The sequence below is a fragment of the Oncorhynchus gorbuscha genome, linkage group LG18 (assembly GCF_021184085.1).
Source record: "Oncorhynchus gorbuscha isolate QuinsamMale2020 ecotype Even-year linkage group LG18, OgorEven_v1.0, whole genome shotgun sequence".
NCBI lineage: Eukaryota > Metazoa > Chordata > Actinopteri > Salmoniformes > Salmonidae > Oncorhynchus > Oncorhynchus gorbuscha.
In genome coordinates this window covers 45036633-45056617 of record NC_060190.1, presented here as the reverse complement: position 1 = coordinate 45056617, position 19985 = coordinate 45036633, and the positions used below count along the sequence as shown (strand labels likewise).

General features: G+C 42.2%; 1 protein-coding gene across 1 annotated transcript in view; it reads left to right on the top strand.

Annotated features, from left to right (window-relative positions):
- Window positions 1-3093: 3093 nt before the first annotated feature.
- Window positions 3094-19985, top strand: part of LOC124002912 (sodium channel protein type 8 subunit alpha-like) — a 122547-nt gene continuing 105655 nt past the window's right edge. Inside the window, exons 1-2 of the mRNA XM_046310747.1 lie at window positions 3094-3200; window positions 12012-12346. Of these exons, the coding sequence (XP_046166703.1) occupies window positions 12068-12346 (279 nt within the window). The 5' untranslated portion in view covers window positions 3094-3200; window positions 12012-12067. The remainder of the gene's footprint in view (window positions 3201-12011; window positions 12347-19985) is intronic.

Sequence of the window (19985 nt, the reverse complement as noted above, 5' to 3'; positions counted from 1 at the left end):
ATATACATTTGGCATGTGTTATAGTGTTAAATTATGGTTTGAGCCTTTCAGTGAGATGGACAAAAGTTTCAATGTTACATATTGCATATTGAGTTAAATGTTACAATGTTGCCATTTTTCTCTGTCTCACAATGGTACCAATACTAGCCTCATCTCAGATCTGTTTGTGCTCTTGCAAACTCCATTGCTCATTGTCAAGCCAAATCTGTTTGGCATGATAGCACAAACAGACTGGCACTCAGACTATGTTATCAATAGATAATCTGAGTAACACTGTTGCCATGATTTGTGGGAAAGTAGATTTAATCATCAAGACCACACAGGAAGTCCTAACATTAGTGGGGACTACATTTATATAATCCTAACTGTTGTCAAAAGGGAATAATTCCTGACAGAGTTAGGCTTGTTTTTTAAATTTATCTGATCAACTTATTTTTATTATACTTTTTACTATGTTGACAGCTGATGGATGTTAGCCTATAGCTTTCATTCCCATGCATAAGCTCTCAATTGTATACTGTAAAGAGAATCAATTAGCAGGCCTCACTATGTGATACGCCTCCTGCAATGTTCGCAGTCTGTCATGGACAGAACACAGAACCAGCATGCAGATGACATTGCCCACTGAGTCAACATTTACTTCGCCCATGTCCTCGCCCGACGCGTCGAGAAAGCTTTCGAACGTTCAGTGGTCATTGACAGCCAGGCTCTTTTGCAGATAGCCTACTTCTCGAAGTGAAGATTGGGGTCAGTGCAAATCACCTTGCAACCAGATGGGTAGAACTCAAAGTAGGCCCCGGTTCCGCAGCCAATCTCGTAAATGTTTCATGAACATTTGATCCTTTCCTCCGCTCCTGGCTGCATGTGATGCCATAGAAATAGAATGAATAGAATGGGCGTCCCCATTCAAGTCAATGATGGCATAATGGGAGGACTGGCTCCCATTGCGAGTATACCCATAGGAGCAAAGCAGGAAGCAAAAACAGGAAGTGTACCCATCAATATGTGCTGTGATTTGTTGATTCAACTCAACTGACATTACAAAAAATATGCAATGCATTTGTTACGTTATAGCCTTATTATGAAATTGATTAAATTGTTTTTTCCTCATCAATCTACACACAATACCCCATAATGACAAAGCAAAAACAGTTTTCTCAAATTTTTTGCAAATGTATTACAAATAAAAAATGAAATCACATTTACATAAGTATTCAGACTCTTTACTCAGTACTTTACTCAGAAGCACCTTTGGCAGCGATTAAAGCCTTGAGTTTTCTTGGAAATTATGCTACAAGCTTGCCACACCTGTATATTGGGAGTTTCTCCCATTCGTCTCTGCAGATCCTCTCAAGCTCTGTTAGGTTGGATGGGGATGGTCACTGCACAGCTATTTTCAGGTCTCTCCAGGGATGTTTGATTGGGTTCAAATCTGGGCTCTGGCTGAGACCCTCAAGGATATTCAGAGACCTGTCCCGAAGCCACTCCTGCATTGTCTTTGCTGTGTGCTTAGGGTCATTGTCCTGTTGGAAGGTGAACCTTCATCCCCAATCTGAGGTCCTGAGAGCTCTGGAGCAGGTTTTCATCAAGGATCTCTCTGTACTTTGCTCCGTTTATCTTTCCCTCGATCCTGACTAGACTCCCAGTCCCTGCCGTTGTAAAACATCCCCATAGCATGATGCTGCAACCACCATGCTTCACCGTAGGAATGGTGCCAGGTTTCCTCCAGATGGGATACTTTGCATTCAGGCCAAAGAGTTCTATCTTGGTTTCATCAGACCAGAAGAATCTTGTTGATCTACCCCGATTGCTTAGTTTGGCTGGGTGGTCAGCTCTAGGAAGAGTCTTGGTGGTTCCAAACTTCTTCTACTTAAGAATGATGGAGGCACTATTTTATTGGGGGCCTTCAATGCTGCATACATTTTTTGGTACCCTTCCCCAGATCTGTGCCTCAACACAATCCTGTCTCGGAGCTCTACGGACAATTCTTTCAACCTCATGGGAGTTTTTTTCTCTGACATGCACTGTCAACTGGGGGACCTTAATTTAGATAGGTATGTGACTTCCCAAATCATGTCCAATCAATTTAATTCACCACAGATGGACTCCAATCAAGTTGGAGAAACATCTCAAGGAGGATAAATCGAAGCAGAATGCACCTGAGCTCAATTTGAGTCTCATAGCAAAGGGTCTGAATACTTATGCAATCAAGGTATTTCAGTTTTTATTTTTGTAAAAAATGTGTAAAAACCTTGAAAAACCTGTTTTCACTGTCATTATGGCGTATTTTGTGTAGATTTATGAGGGAAAAATAGAAAAAAAGTTAAGCGGTCTGATTACTTTCCGAATATATTGCGGAAATCCCATGGCAGAGTGTCTATAGCCTAATACTTTAAAAAGCTCACATAATTGCTGTCACAAACACCACAGAGTTGTCACTGACTAGTTGGATATTCAATTCCCAGTGAGCAAAACATTTCTGTACTTACAGACTTCATAGAAATTCATTTTTATCAGGGTTTTCCTTTGGTGGACCATATTTTCTGTGACTGTTATCAATAAAACTCATGAATGCAACTGTTTATGTCAAATTGTTCTACGTGTAACCCTGGTTGTCCCGAATAAAAAATGCTAAAACACATCATTGTGAGGTTAAATGTAAGGGCTGGACATGTGGATATATGAAAGTCAGATGAATAAAAATACGATTTTTGCTGGGATATCAGGACGTATATGTTTAATTCCCTCTCAGGTTTCCTTCTCATCAAGAGGAAGGGCATGCTTATATAATTCATGTTTAATGGTGGCTTCTTAGAAACCATGCACATTCAAATCGATTATATATTTAATCCTGGGAGATGGAGGTAATGTAACAGTTTTGTCATCCACTAAAACAAACCCACAAATCATCCATTTTAACTTTTGGATAACGAATTATACGATAGTCTTCTTAACTATTAGTTCAATAACTTTGTTTCATTTTGTTTTGCGATCTTACGGTCCCTGGGCCGTTTTCAAACCAAAGGCATTTACCGACACTCCCTAACAATTTGCTGAGAGTCATCAATTATGCAGGGTACCCGCACGCACTGGGAAGGGAGTTAGCAGCAACAATATGGCGACAGCCGCAGTTTCTCCCGAATCTTTTGGACATCTGCAGTTCAGTGCCGGCTGTCTGGATTTCTGTTAATGCGGGAAAAGTAAGTAAATATCCTGTTGTCTTGTCAGGCTGGGTTTTGGTGGAGGATGAACCATGCATGCTACTTCCCTGTCTACAACTGCACCCCAATGCCGCAGAGCGGTCCCCCTCAGCATCTTTTATCCTCGCGTTTGTGTATAGGGCTCCTTGTCAAAGCTTGGGCAAATATGCATGGAAAACCAAAATTAAATGTATGGATTACTTTCTTTAGCTGAAAAGATGAGCTTATACTGCGGAAAGGGGTGGCAATTGTTAAAGCAGGTAAATTGGGGTGTTGGCCTGCCTCTGAACGGAATGAGATTTCAATGTGTCAAAATATACATGGAGCCCTAAAAAGTACCGGTATGCGCTTTGAGTCAATGTATATTCTCAACACCCTAATCCTTTGTAAGATAATTTAACTGTAATTGTGATAGTTTTACCCCTCTTGCACAGCACCCCACCCTCACTCGATTACCCCTCCCCTTGCAGTACTCATTTTAAGGTTCTATTACGTGAGATAGGTAGGCTATGCCTCAGTTTTGGCAGTTGAAGAGGGACCGCGGTACCCCTCCCCATATCTTTACAGCCCCATCCCCAAATAGAGGTGGAAATAAATGTCCACGATGGTGTTATAACCCTTACATGTTCATTTTAGGAACCTTATCGCACCTAGGCAGCCTTCTCGGGTGTGGTACTAAAATACAGCCGTCAATGGTTTTTGTGGAGCATAACAAAACACATTATCAAAATAATAGTAATGTATACAATTGACCTACCTCGGGTAGAGATTCTTTTGGAGCAACACAGTTAAATGAATGACAGCCTAGAATTTCTACCATCACTGCACGTTTTCAAGTGGTATTATGGCTCTGTCATAGAAGCCTACCCAGAAGCATCCTCTTTACTGCAGTATTTTAGTAAAGGCTTTGGCCCACACGCCAGGACAAGGCACGCGCGTGTGTGTAAACAGTGCATGGACTACAATACAAAGTAAGACTGATAGACCATACAGTTGAAACGTTATTACCAGTTTATAACAAATAGGCCAAAAGAATGCGCATTTTTTTTACCTTGCTTAACTCTTTTACATGTAATATGTGGTTGATCAAGTAATAGCTTGTAATGACAACTTTTTGAGGAGGAAATCCACTCATCATTTAATCGATTGTTGTCCTGACATGGGAAACATGAATCGTTTTCTGAATGCCTTCCATTGTTGGCTGTAGTTTAGGGTACCCTGTTCATTCATAGATGTGTGCCACAACACTGAAAGCACACCATGACTATATTGTGTTTATATTTGTGTATATAGCCTATTCCAATCCACAGTGCTTTCATTCAGTAGCCTATCCAGTCGATGCTATATTAGGAACTACCAATTAGCTTTTTTTATTGAATTATGTGTGCCACTAGCATTTGGTGACGCTACAGAGGCACACTAGTCCCTCACTAGGCTATCGCATGCTGCTGCTAACCTCCACAGGCCGTGTAGACTCCTCTATCCAGTTGCGTTTCTCTCCCCAATCGATCTTCACTCCTCTGCCCCTCCTCTTCAGTTCAGTCTCCACGATGTCCAGTGTTCTCAGTTTCATATTCCTTAACTCCCCTCTCAATAACGGAATGCAACAGTTGCGATAAATAGTTCAGTTACAGGCGTCAAACACTTCAAACGCTTCAAACACACCACCAGAGTCATTGCATTTTGGTACACCAGAATTACATTAATTTCCAATGAACCGCTGCGTTGGTCTTGCAGCATTGCGTTGCAGGGGCAGTTGCAGTGCGTTCGGTGTGGTGCATACGTTGGATATATCGAACAAATGCGCCAAACTGTATGCTTAGACGGCTTGACAGAAATGGTAGCAGAAGGTGAATGTTGAACTTTTGTTGTATACATATCCAGATGATGCTGCGTACTATTTTGCGCAAGAACGCTGTCGGTGTGTTCGAAGCGGGCGTTTGGATGTCTTTTCTTGGCATAGAGGACACATGCGTAGAGGACTCCAGCGAGCGCTTCGTTTGAGGCTGCATCAGTGGTGCTGAAAGGAACAGCGACAGGCAGTGGGATCGAAGGAGACGGTGCTGCTGCGGCTTCCAGAAGCCACTGGAGTTTTTCTAACATTCGGTTTCATGCGATTAACAATCCTCACAATGGACTAATCATTCGTCTGTCTGTAGAAAATGTGAACGGGTGTTACAATTATGCTATTGGTAAATACACATGTTTATTGGGTTTGAATGTCCGGGATGAAATTAGGAACAGCATGCACTCGCAGCGAATGAATAGACACGTGAGTAGCCTTAATTTTTTAAATGAAATATTTTGCATCACAGGGTGATTCTTCTTGAAATGTGGTTGGCTATTGCAATGACATGGTTTACCTGCAGCCCGAATGAGAACATAATGAATCGTCTTGATTTACTTGATACATTCCCTTTAGAAAAGCCGGTGGGACAGCTCCTCTATGCCATCATTAGTAGGCCTAAATGAGGTCCCTGTATGTCCTGTGTTGCATTGGTGTTTGTTATTCACCTTGAAAGTAGATAAATTAATGTAGCATTTGTGGAAGGAGACTTGGAGGTTGCGTTGGGTTACTTAAAACGCCGACTTAATTTCCTAGTGGTACAATCTCTGAGGTCAGTGGTTTAGGTTAGAAGGATTTTCATGGTTTGTCTTGTTTCTTTATGAAAGCGATTAGCTGCCCAAACTCAATTGGAAATGCAAATGGTCAAATGTTAAATCAATATCATGTTAGCAATTTCCTAAATGTTTATGCATTTTATGACAAAATGCAAATTTGAATGAAAAAAAAATATTGCTGTATAATTTTCATGATTGAGTATGTATGATGCCTGCCAATTAGAAAAATACATCGCAAAGTATGTTTAATATTTCATTTCCATGGTAGGCCTACTATCCAGTACGACACACATTTAAAACCGAAATGTGAATGCTTAAATTACAAATAATTTCTCATTTTTGTTATTTCATGTCCTTGTGACAGCATGCATTGTGACAAAATAAAATTGTCAACTGCAATTGACAATTCTTTTTTATACGCTGTGTATTTTTAGACTGTCAATTATAATGATCAATCAAATTCAATCAATCAATTGCAATGCTTCCTTTTGCTATTTAGTTTCCCCATTGCTCATTTGCATTTTCATTTTTGATGTTAGACCTGTCATTCAAACGCTGTGGGCGGGATTTTGGTAAAGTGAGGGGAAAAAGGTTGTCTGGGCTTGCTAGCTATGCCCAGACAGTAATGCCGGTGCTCTTAATTTCGTAAAAGTATTTCTGGATCAGAGAGGGAGAGGCAAAGCAGTGCTATAAACTGAATGACTCAGATGATATTTGTTGTGCTGGCTAGGACAGCTGGTGAGCAAGGAGTTCTCGGGAGGGGACACGGGGAGACAGACCGGGCATGGTGCTTACTGCAAGCTACCAGTACTTACTAGCAATGATGGCTAGTATATGTAGTTAGCGATGTAGGTTCGATACGTTATCTAGCTAGTTGGCTATGGTGAGAGGCAAGTCAACACATTTTAAGAGATGACTAGATGGACTTAACCTACTAAAATAATTCTGGTTCAACAAATAAAATACACATATTTTGACACTGACTATGTGTGAGAGAGCAAGCAGAGAAGGACCCCTTTGGCCATTAGTCTTTAAATGAGTCATTTGTGGGACAGTATTTAGAGAAACTGGTTTTCATGTCATGACACCATCAGGATATTCCCACAAGAGATAGGAAGCCCACCTGCCTGCTCTGCCCCTTCAGTACTGTGACACCATATTTTATTGAGCAGTACAGCTGTTCCTTGACTCAATACTGTTAAAGCTGTAAGCCAAAGTAAGAGATGAGCTTTGCACGAGCCTTTGCTTTTGCAAGCCACAATGGCTCATAGGAGCAGGAGCCTATCTCCTGTTTCTGTAGTGTGAGGCAGCTTGATGTACAAGTACACGCCCTGGATAGGACGCTCATCTATCTCTGGGCCTTACTCCCAATCTATCTTGAGTGCCAAGCAGAGATGCATCGGGTCCCATTTTTACAGTCTGGTATGACTTGACCAGCGATCCAACTGTCCAAACTTCAAATCTTAGGGAGGACGCTATAACTGAGTTGGTTATGAGCACTGAGTTGGTTATGCAATCCATAGGTATAGCTATATTGCATATTAAGTTGTTCCATGTCGACTGGAAAATGAGAGGCATGCACAATTATCAATCACAGATTATTTTATTTAGGGTATACCTTACCCTTTGTGGCCTGTGATAGAGACGTTGGCCTACAGGTAACAGTTATTATTGTTCTTAGAATCACTTGTTACTATCTACACAAAGTGTTCAACTACTGTAGGTTTCCTTGATAATGGTTTCCAACATATGATTGGCAGAACCTCATAATAGAGCAATAATATTTCTGTATTGTTAGTATTTTTGCAGAACATCTTATTGAACATGTGACTAATGGTAAGTGTGGCAATGCAATTTTGACTTCAAGCAGTTTAGCGACAATGTCTGCCCTCCTCTTCCACATCAGCACAGTTGTAAATATTAGTAGTATCTTTGGGGTAGAGGTCGACCGAATAATCGGAAAGGCTGATTAATTATGGCCGATTTCAAGTTTTCATAACAATCGGGAATCTGCATTTTTGGACGCTGATTATGGCCGATTACATTGAACTCCACGAGGAGACTGCGTGGCAGGCTGACCTCCTGTTACGAGAGTGTAGCAAGGAGCCAAGGTAAGGTGCTAGCTAGCATTAAACCTATCTTATAAAAAACAATCAATCTTAACATAATCACTAGTTAACTACACATGGCTGATGATATTACTAGTTTATCTAGCTTGTCCTGCTTTGCATATAATCAATGTGGTGCCTGTTAATTTATCATCGAATCACAGCCTACTTCGCCAAACGGGTGATGATTTAACAAGCGCATTCACGAAAAAAGCACTGTCTTTGCTCCAATGTGTATCTAACCATAAACATCAATGCCTTTCTTAAAATCAATATACAACTACATTAAAAAAAACTGCATATTTAGTTAATATTGTCTGCTAACTAATTTATTTTAACTAGGGAAATTGTATCACTTCTCTTGCGTTTTGTAAGCAGTCAGGGTATATGCAGCAGTTTGGGCCGCCTGGCTCGTTGCGAACTTTGTGAAGACCATTTCTTCCTAACAAAGACCATAATTTATTTGCCAGAATTGTACATAATTATGACATAACATTGAAGGTTGTTCAATGTAAGAGCAATATTTAGACTTAGGGTTTTCCGCCCATTCGATAAAATACGGAACGGTTCTGTATTTCACTGAAATAATAAACGTTCTGTTTTCGAAATGATAGTTTCTGGATTTGACCATATTAATTAAAAAAATATATATATTTTATTTTTATCCATTATTTTACCAGGTAAATTGACAGAACACATTCTCATTTGCAGCAACGGCCTGGGGAATAGTTACAGGGGAGAGGAGGGGGATGAATGAGCCAATTGTAAACTGGGGATTATTAGGTGACTGTGATGGTTTGAGGGCCAGATTTGGGAATTTAGCCAGGACACCGGGGTTAACACCCCTACTCTTACGATAAGTGCCATGGGATCTTTAATGACCTCAGAGAGTCAGGACACCCGTTTAATGTCCCATCCGAAAGACGGCAACCTACACAGGGCAGTGTCCCCAATCACTGCCCTGGGGCATTGGGATATTTTTTTAGAGCAGAGGAAAGATTGCCTCCTACTGCCCCTCCAACACCACTTCCAGCAGGATCTGGTATCCCATCCAGGAACTGACCAGGACGTATTTCTGTGTCTTTATTATATTCAAATTAAGTCTGTGATTTGATAGAGCAGTCTGACTGAGTGGTGGTAGGCAGTAGCAGGCTCGTAAGCATTCATTCAACCAGCACTTTCCTGCGTTTGCCAGCAGCTCTTCGCTGTGCTTCAAGCAATGTGCTGTTTATGACTTCAAGCCTATCAACTCCCGAGATTAGCCTGGAAATACTAAAGTGCCTATAAGAACATCCAATAGTCAAAGGTATATGAAATACAAATGGTATAGAGAGAAATAGTCCACCTAAAACTTCTTAAATAGGAACATTGAAGACCCCTGTTAAAAGGAGCCATCAGCTTTCATATGTTCTCATGTTCTGAGCAAGGAACTTAAACATTATATTTTTTACATGGCACATATTGCACTCTTACTTTCTTCTCCAACACTTTGTTTTTGCATTATTTAAACCAAATTGAACATGTTTCATTATTTATTTGCGACTAAATAGACTTTATTTACGTATTATATTAAGTTAAAATAAAAGTGTTCATTCAGTATTGTTGTAATTGTCTTAATTACAAATATATATTTAAAAATCGGCCGATTAATCGGTATAGGGGTTTTTTGTGGGTCCTCCAGTAATCGGTATCGGTATCGGCATTGAAAAATCATAATCGGTCGACCTCTACTTTGGGGATGATATTCCTTCTCCGTTTCTATCAGCTATGGAGACAGGTCATCAGCCAGAACCCCCTGTGAAAAAGGAGCACAAATTATTCAAAAAGGTTAGAATGGATGGAAAACCTAAAACAGATGATCAATTCACAACTCATGATAGGTTCCTCTACAGCCGTTGCTTCCCATTGGAAAGCATCCTTACCTGTGGGCAGCTTGCTGGAGGGGGCAGCTTGCTGGAGGGGGCATTAATAAAAAATGTCACATACAAGAATTCAGTGGGGGAGGATCATGGGACTACAATATGAATAAAAATATATTTTTATTCTACTGTGGATACCATATTGTAGAGGAGTAGTTCCCAAACTGTGGATGCAGGAATGCCCACATGCAGGAACACCCGAATTGCATCCTTCTTGATGTAACAAATTTGATTGATCATTCAAATCAAATGCTGCATTTTGACTGTCTTAAACCACAGAGTATGGAAATGCATTGTCAATTGAGAATTATTTTTATTTTTGCCCCTCCGATCCTACCAATACTCTTTTTTTTGGATGGAGAGGAGGAGTGAGAGGCAACGATGACAATAAAACATCTAGCTGAACGTGAAGCAAAGACAATGACCCAACGAGTGGGCCTATATTGATTATGGTGAATAACTTCAAACCTATATGTTGGATGCTTCACTTCATTCTTCCACCTAACATACCTGAGCCATATAGGCAAGCTGGAAAACCATTATTGCATGGTTCCAATGTTCTGGACAAAGGATATTTTTATTGATTGAGTGTGAAAGCACACAATCATCAACTTTTTCCTTTGTGCCATGATTCATGAATTAGTCATGAAATGGAGCCTAACCACTATAACATGCACTGCAATGTTAATGATGATGATTATTGAAAATGTAGCTATATCAGATAAGACAATATACATTAAACAACAGACTAACAGTTAAGTGCTTACTCCCAATGCAAAAAAAATCAATAATAATAGTAGAAAAAAACAAGGAATAAATACACAATGAGAAATGATAGCTTGGTTATATACATGGGATAAAAATAATAACATCATACAGGTACGCTGTAATATATTGGCACACTTCATTCACCGTTTCTTCTCTAATAAGTTCACATTTAAAACAAGGTTTGGTGTTCCCACGTGTATTTGTTTGAATTACAACCGCACAGGACCGAGAAAATTTTTTCTAAAATTGAGACCGAAACGGAAGAAGGTTCTGAAGGACCCATGTATGGATTAAGATGCCATAGTTCCTACTACTTCGGAGTCAGAATGTGGTTACAAATGGAATATCTTATTAAGATACGTTATGTAAGGTTTTTCAGAGAGAGATAGAGAGAGAGACTCCTAAAGATCAAACATTAGTCAGATAATCCAGACAGACACTTAACAGAGTTCCCTCCATCCAGAAGCAGCACAGGTCACCTGGGACAAGGGAAGAGCCCATGCAGCAGACAGACATACAGACAGACACAAAGGGCTGAAGGGGGACATTCATTTTCCTCCCTGTAGGGTCATCAACAGGCCAACCAGGCCACATCCGAGTCACCATGAATGAATGAATGAAGTAGATTGGAGACACAGCTCTCTGTTATACCGTCAATGGCAGCCCTGATTTATGTAGCATTTATTTGTATGAGGAGAGAGAGGAGAGAGAGGAGAGAGAGAGAGAGAGAGAGAGAGAGAGAGAGAGAGAGAGAGAGAGAGAGAGAGAGAGAGAGAGAGAGAGAGAGAGAGAGAGAGAGAGAGAGAGAGAGAGAGAGATGGCTCTGGTTCCAAATGGTTGCACATCCATTAGTCTGGATGCCTTGCTTTGTTGGCTCCATCTCTGACAGAGATATAAAATTCCACCCTGTCTCAGGCTTAGGGAGAAACACAGACAGACAGACAAGACTCAACCCAGCAATGAGTCTTGTTAATAAGCACTATAATAAAATATAAAGTAGACATTTAATTTGTCTCGTTGTTAGTTCTACCATCTCATTTGAACTAAAAGAGACCTGAGTTTTGTTCCATTTGATTCTACCCAAGGTGATATTATAAATGAGATCATTATTACTTTTTCCATTTTGAAACTTGATAGTAGGACAGGCTGTTTACCCAAATGCTGAACTGCTGTCTTTTTTACTTAAATCATGACCAAAGTTCTTAGTGAAAATGGATGTTTTCTCAACTTGAATTTCATTAGAGATATGGAGTTGTCAGCATTTATACCTTATATCCTGTCTCTATTTCCCCTCTCTCTCTCTCTCTCTCTCTCTCTCTCTCTCTCTCTCTCTCTCTCTCTCTCTCTCTCTCTCTCTCTCTCTCTCTCTCTCTCTCTCTCTCTCTCTCTCTCAGAGCCGGATGTCCTGAATGAAATTTAAATAAAGCGGAAATATCTGTAGGATGAAAACATGGCCGCGCCCGGTCTCGCACCCCCAGGACCTGACAGCTTCAAGCAGTTCACCCCCGAGTCGCTCCGTAACATCGAGGAGCGCCAATTCCAGGAGAAGATCAAGAAGAAGCCCAAGCCCAAGTCGGACAGCAGTCACCGCGAGGAAGAAGAGGAAGAACCCATGCCCAACGGTGATCTGGAGGCTGGGAAGTCCCTTCCCTTCATCTACGGGGACATCCCTAATGGGCTGGTGGCGGTACCACTGGAGGACTTGGACCCCTATTATATGAATGAGAAAGTGAGTTCCTCACCACTCAATCCCACACAGGGCTAGGCACTCCCTTCTAGTGAGGAAATGTTAGGGGTTAGAGGGAAATTGGTACTGGTATGAGATCTGTTTAGAAAAATAACAAATGGATTGTACTATACTCACATCTTTATAGCTTGCCTTTTAAATGCATTCTGCTTATAACTGTGTTTGTTTTATGTCCTGATGTGTGGCCCCTATATTATGCTTTTAACCAAGTTTATGAATAAGATTTTATGCTTATGGGGTAAGCACATTTAGAATCAAACTGTTTTTAGGAAACCTGATTCAGAGAGTAAGAAGCCCACTCTTATTAGACAAAAGGGAGGTTTGTGCATCGTTGTACCAGCCATGAAGAAAGGGATATGGCTGAGTGAACAGCAAAGGTGACCTTGTGGTATGGTATTGCTCTTTTAATAGTTTGACCACTGGGAGAGTTGATTAGAACTAGTCAATGCTTATGAAGCGTCACATAGAGCTCATAGGTACGTTATGAATGTGCTGGCTATCACAGTCGCCAGGAAGATGCAGGTACTGTAGATCCTGTAACTCTGCAGTGAAGGTCTGGAGTTCTGGACCGCAGTTCTCTTTGGTAATGCTTCTGTAGTCTTATGTGTTGATTGATGCTCTGTATTGGTGCACTTACTGTGCATATGCTGGTGGATGCTGGCAGCAGAGATGGGGACTAGTAGCCCTCTGAAAATGTATTATTAGTCCTCCTGCTAATTGAATTTGTTAGTGACAGTCTGCATGCATGTGTTTTCTGGGTTTCTGTTTTCTTGGAATGTGTGTGTGTGTGTGTGTTTGTGTGCATTTTTTCGGTTTAGTGTATGTGTTTTCCTCTTCACATTTTCCTACATACAATTAGTACATCTTTATAGTCTTCTTCCATGTGATCCCTTTTCCCTGCCTCACTGTACCACTTTGAAGGAGGTAGCTGCTGTTTTGGTCCCTTTCTACTTGTTTATCTTTTGCATGACTTCCCTAAGGTGGTTAGAGCGTTGGGCCAGTAACCAAAAGGTTCGAATCCCCGAGCTGACAAGGTCAAAATCTGACCTTCTGCCACTGAGCAAGGCAGTTAACCCACTGTTCCCCGGGCGCCAAAGACGTGGATGTCGTTTATGGCAGCTCCCTGCACCTTTCTGATTCAGAGGGGTTGGGTTCAATGCGGAAGACACATTTCAGTTGAACGCATTGTTGTACAACTGACTAGGTATCCCCCTTTCCCTAAGGTCCCTGCTAAATGTGTGAAACTTTTTGGTATTTAGGAGGTGGTAAAATGACCAGGAGTGAAGCATAGCATTTGTGTGTTATGTCCAGCTTTGTTCAGACTGCAAAAGGAGGAGGATGTCATAGACTGACTAACCCATTACAAGAAGGAGCTCTAAGGCGAAACAAGCTATACTTACTGTACTGTGTATCTACACTACAGTATCTGTGATGTTGGAGTGATATGTCCCATTGTTCCTGACCAGGCGTTTATCTCGCGCATTCGTTCTTTGAGGAGCGTACATGCTCCTTCATGCAACTCCTTCTTAAGACATATTGTGATAACTTCCACAGTTATATCATACACTATATATATTTTTTTAAATTTATTTTTTTACATTTTTAAAATTTTTATTTCACCTTTATTTATCCAGGTCGGCCCGTTGAGAACAAGTTCTCATTTACAACTGCGACCTGGCCAAGATATAGCAAAGCAGTGCGACACAAACAACAAAACAGAGTTACACATGGAATAAACAAATGTACAGTCAATAACACAATAGAAAAAAAATATATATACAGTGTGTGCAGATGAGGTAAGATTAGGGAGGTAAGGCAATAAATAGGTCGTAGTGGCGAAGATTACAATATTGCAATTAAACACTGGAGTGATAGATGTGCAGATGATGAATGTGCAAGTAGAGATACTGGGGTGCAAAGGAGCAAAGAAATTATAATAACAATATGGGGATGAGGTAGTTGGATGGGCTATTTACAGATGGGCTATGTACAGATGCAGTGATCTGTGAGCTGCTCTGACAGCTGATGCTTAAAGTTAGAGAGGGAAATATGTGTCTCCAGCTTCAGTGATTTTTGGAATTCGTTCCAGTCATTGGCAGCAGAGAACTGGAAGGAAAGGCGGCCAAAAGAGGAATAGGCTTTAGGGGTGACCAGTGAAATATACCTGCTGGAGCCTGTTTTACGGGTGGGTGCTGCTATGGTGACCAGCGAGCTGAGATAAGGTGTGGCTTTACCTAGCAAAGACTTATAGATGACCGAGAGCCAGTGGGTTTGGCGGCAAGTATGAAGCGAGGGCCAGCCAACGAGAGCATACAGGTCGCAGTGGTGGGTAGTATGTGAGGCTTTGGTGACAAAACGGATGGCACTGTGATAGACTGCATCCAATTTTCTGAGTAGAGTGTTAGAGGCCTTTTTATAAATTACATCGCCAAAGTCAATGATCGGTAGGATAGTCAGTTTATCGAGGGTATAATTGGCAGCATGAGTGAAGGATGCTTTGTTGCGAAATAGGAAGCCGATTCTAGATTTAATTTTGGGTTGGAGATGCTTAATGTGAGTCTGGAAGGAGAGTTTACAGTCTAACCAGACACCTAGGTATTTATAATTGTCCACATATTCTAAGTCAGAACCGTCCAGAGTAGTGAGGCTGGACGGACAGGTGCGGGCAGCGATCTGTTGAAGAGCATGCATTTAGTTTTACTTGCAATTAAGAGCAGTTGGAGGCCACGGAAGGAGAATTGTATGGCATTGAAACCCGTCTGGAGGTTAGTTAACACAGTGTCCAAAGAAGGGCCAGAGGTATACAGAATGGTGTCATCTGTGTAGAGGTGGATCAGAGAATCACCAGCAGCAAGAGCGACATCATTGATGTATATAGAGAAAAGAGTCGGCCCGAGAATTAAACCCTGTGGCAAGCCCATAGAGACTGCCAGAGGTCCGGACAACTGGCCCTCCGATTTGACACACTGAACTCGGTCTGAGAAGTAGTTGGCGAAACAGGCGAGGCAGTCATTTGAGAAACCAACCATATATATACACTACTGTTCAAATTTTGGGGTCACTTGTTTTTGAAAGAAAAGCACATTTTCTGTCCATTTAAAATAACATCAAATTTATCAGAAATACAGTGTAGACACTGTTATTGTTTTAAATGACTATTGTAGCTGGAAACGGCTGATTTGTTATAGAATATCTACATAGGTGTACAGAGGCCCATTGTCAGCAATCATCACTCCTGTGTTCCAATGGCACGTTGTGTTAGCTAATCCAAGTTTATCATTTTAAAAGGCTAATTGATCCTTAGAAAACCCTTTTGCAATTATGTTAGCACAGCTGAAAACTGTTGTACTGATTAAGAAGCAATAATACAGGCCTTTAGACTAATGTGTATCTGGAGCATCAACATATGTGGGTTTGATTACAGGCTCAAAATGGCCAGAAACAAATAACTTTCTTCTGAAACTCATCAGTCTATTCTTGTTCTAAGAAATGAAGGCTATTCCATGCGAGAAATTGCCAAGAAACTGAAGATCTCGTATAACACTCCCTTCACAGAACAGTGCAAACGGGCTGTAATCAGAATAGAAGGAAGAGTGGGAGGCCTTGGTGCTCAACTGAGCAAGATGACAAGTACATTAGCGTGTCTAGTTTGAGAAACAGACACCTCACAAGTCCTCAACTGGCAGCTTTATGAAATAGTACCAGTAAAACACTCAGCGTCAACAGTGAAGAGGCGACTCCGGGATGCTGGCCTTCTAGGCAGAGTTCCTCTGTCCAGTGTCTGTGTTCTTTTGCCCATCTTAATCTTTTATTTTTATTGGCCAGTCTGAGATATGGCTTTTTCTTTGCAACTCTGCCTAGAAGGCCAGCTTCCCGGCGTCGCCTCTTCACTGTTGCCGTTGAGACTGGTGTTTTGCGGGTACTATTTAATGAAGCTGCCAGTTGAGGACTGTCTCAAACTAAACACTCTAATGTATTTGTCACCTTGCTCAGTTGTGCACCGGGGCCTCCCACTACTCTTTCTATTCTGGTTAGGGCCAGTTTGCGCTGTTCTGTGAAGGGAGTAGATGCACCAGATACTCAACCAGTCTAAAGAAGGTCAGTTTTATTGCTTCTTTAAATCAGCATAACAGTTGTCTGCTGTGCAAACATAAACTGCCTCACAACTGCCTCACAGTGTATCATGATTTAGGGCAGCAACCACATATGCCCCACTTGGTATGCATACACATCACATATTATCGCATCCCCTACCAGCCCAGGACACCAGTTCAGTTCCCCTTTCATTTTAGGCTCTGCCCCCTCTCCCCTCAGCTTCCACCCTCAGTGTAGTCCTAGCCTGGGTCTGTCCTTATAGGGCAGGATAAGAGAGGAGGGGGTGGCTGCACCTCGAGGTGCTGGGTGTTCTAGCCTGTAAGAGAATCTGGGGCCCGCAGGGCTATAGAGACCCATTCAGCACAATCGTCCCCGGGACACAGCCAGTCACACAAGGTGTGTGTGTACTCTGCCTCCTTCCGAGTTTGTGTGTACCCATTCTGTTTTAGTATGTGTGCCTCCTGTGATCTAAAAATCCATGGACTTCTACAGTGGCAGCCATAGGAGGGGTGATGGTGTGGTACAATAACCCCTCCTCCTTCATCCCCTCTTCCTTACCCCTTTGCCCTGGCCTATCGGTTATGCTTAGCGCTCTCCTTCTCCTGCCTCTGCTCCCTTCCTCCATTGATATCCTCTCCTCCCTGTCCTTAAGGAGGGACAGAGGTAGACTCGTACATCGGGTGGTGGTCAGGGCTCCCTCATGCACATCTCTCTCATGTCTGGAGTTGCGTCTCTGTCCTCCCTCCCTAGATCCCTGTGTGTGTGTGCTTGTGTAAGAGTGAATGAGTGTGTGTGTGTATGCATGTATGCTGTGACACCTCTCTCTCACTCTGCCCTGCCAAGGTCAGTTACCTTTATCTCGCATACCGTAGGTCGTGCTGTGTGTGTGTGTTTGTTTTTCACACTTTGAAAAATACACACACTATGCTATTTTCAAATTAAACACAATACCATGCTCTTCTTAAAGCTACACACACAGGACAATCGGCACCCCTCCTCCTCAGCCATCCAGAGCATTTTACTACCTACCTTCCTCCCCTTTCTCATCCACACCTATGCCTTTTATGACACTTATGGGAGCCCTGGCATACATATTCATGTGTCGCCTCAATACCTCCTCCTCAATCTCGCTACCTCTCCTCTCTAGGTTTTTCATCATCTGCTCTACTTGACCGCCAATTCCCCCCTCCCCTCCTTCTCTCCCCACTTCAAGCTTACGTGTGACCATGTGGTGTGTGTGTGTCAGTGTGTGTCTGTGTGTGTGTGTTGCCGTCAGCTGCAGTGAAATCGAATCACAGCACTTAAGCACCAAGTAAAGGGGGAGGGGGAGGGGAAGAGAGAGAGGGGTGGGTGGGTGGACTGGTGAGGGGAAGTGTAGTTGCTGCTGTTCCTGTTCTCCCCTAACTGTGATGGGGGAGAGGATAGGAATGGAGAGGAAAGGAAGAGGAGTGGAGGAGAAAAGTGGAGGAAAGAGGAGAGGACTGAATGGGCATCTGAAATGTCTGGAGTGATTAGGAAGGCTAAAAGCTTCAGGAGTTACACAGGTTGTGTATGTGTGTGTAAGTGTGTGTAAGTGTGTGCTTGCGTGCAAGCGTTTGTGCGCGCATGTGAGAGAGTGTGACATTGTGTGTGTGAGTGTGTGTGTGTTGGAGATGGGGTTCAATTTAAGTTGTACAAGTGCTTGTGTATGGGAGGAGTCTCAGAGAACTCTGTGTATATGTGTCAGACAAATGTCCAGGGCCTGAGGGTATACTACAAAGCAGAAGCAAGGAGTTAGCCAGCTAACTTGCCTAAATAACCTGAAATAACTTTACATTTATTTGAAATATATTCTTTAAACTTGCCATGGTCTAATTCACTCAACAACCAGCAGCACATATCGAAGTTTAGCTTTCCTACTGAATCAGAAAATGAATAGTTATTGTTATCAAAGTTTATCAAAGTTAACTGGCTAACTCATTGATCTTGCTTTGTAGTATACTCCTCGAGAGGCTACACTCTTAGAAAAAAGGTGCTATCTGGAACCTAAAAAGGTTCTTTGGCTGTCCCCATATGATAATACTTTGAAGAACCCTTTTTGGTTCCAGGTAAAAACCACAGAGTGTTCTACATGGAACCCAAAATGGTTCTTCTACCTGCAACCAAAAATGGTTATCCAATGGGGACAGCCAAGAACCCCTTTTTCTAAGAGTGTAGATAGAAATGTTAAACTAGGCAATACTGCAGTATTGGATGTTCCATACAGCAAACATAGCCTATTTAGCATCTGCAGTAAATTTAGCCTGGTTGTCAGATCCGTTTGTGCTTCAGACAACTATGCCTCTCCTCTGTTGGTTGTTATTTGACATCATTACGAAGACAAGCTCACTAAGCTGAAACAGGTCTGGTGTAGCGTTGACCCTTGTTAACCATTCTATCTCTATGGTGTAACCAGTGTCTCTCCTGCTAGTCATTCTATCTCTATGGTGTGTATAGCATTGAACCTAGCTTGTCATTCAATCTCTATGGTGTTACCAGCATCTCTCCCACATGGCAGGCTTCTGTGGTACCAAAAAGACTGGCTGAATAGCAGACTGACTGGTCATTTCCACGGGCTGCTGCTGATCACACAGAGACAGGGAATAGCCAGAATATGGCCTTTATACACTGCTAGCATTAACCATAGCTGGGTCCCATGTTGGTGACTTCACCCGCTTCCTATCACGCCATGACTTGTATTTTAAAGAGGCACATTTGGGAGTGGGAAGTTATTACATTATGATCCCCTCTTTCGTCTCTCTCTCTCTCTCTCTCTCTCTCTCTCTCTCTCTCTCTCTCTCTCTCTCTCTCTCTCTCTCGTACTCTCTCTGGGGTGTAGTAAATTAGAGCGAGGGCTAGGCTTTAGTGCTCTGTCTGAGTCCTTAGTGTCTGATGACACAGCATTCTTCTGTACTGGTCTGAGGAGGAGAGGGGGAGGGAGTGAGGCAGGAAGGGAGGGAGGGAGGGGGGAGCACATCACACTGCACGGGAATGATGCTCAATGGAGTTGGACTGGCTATGTAGTTACATATGTGTACCAGGTAGGGAGGGAGTGTGTGAGGGAGGGGAGGGATAATGATGTGTTAGCATAAATGCTGGTTGTATAAATACCAGCCGGTAGGTTAAGTATAGGGTACATTTTACAGACAGTAATCGGTGACCGTCAACTCTGTATGTGTTAATGCACACGTCTATTAGCCAGGGTTTGCGATGGCTTGTCTCACTGAATGTTTCTGTTTTTGAAGGTCATTGAAGTCTTGGACTATGATTTCATTGCTGAGTTCAGATGTTTAAAGAACAGTCTATGTTAACCCCTCCAGCTGTGGTACTATGTTGTAGCCTACAGAGATGCTCCCCCCTCCCTCGGTGATCTACTTTTTATTGTTTCCTCTGCATAACCCTGTCATCTCTTTCTCTCTTTCTCTGCTGCATGCTGCCTACCCATCCCTCCCTCCCCCCTCCCTCTACCCATACATCTCTGCTTTGGCTCTCTCCCCTATGCAGCCCT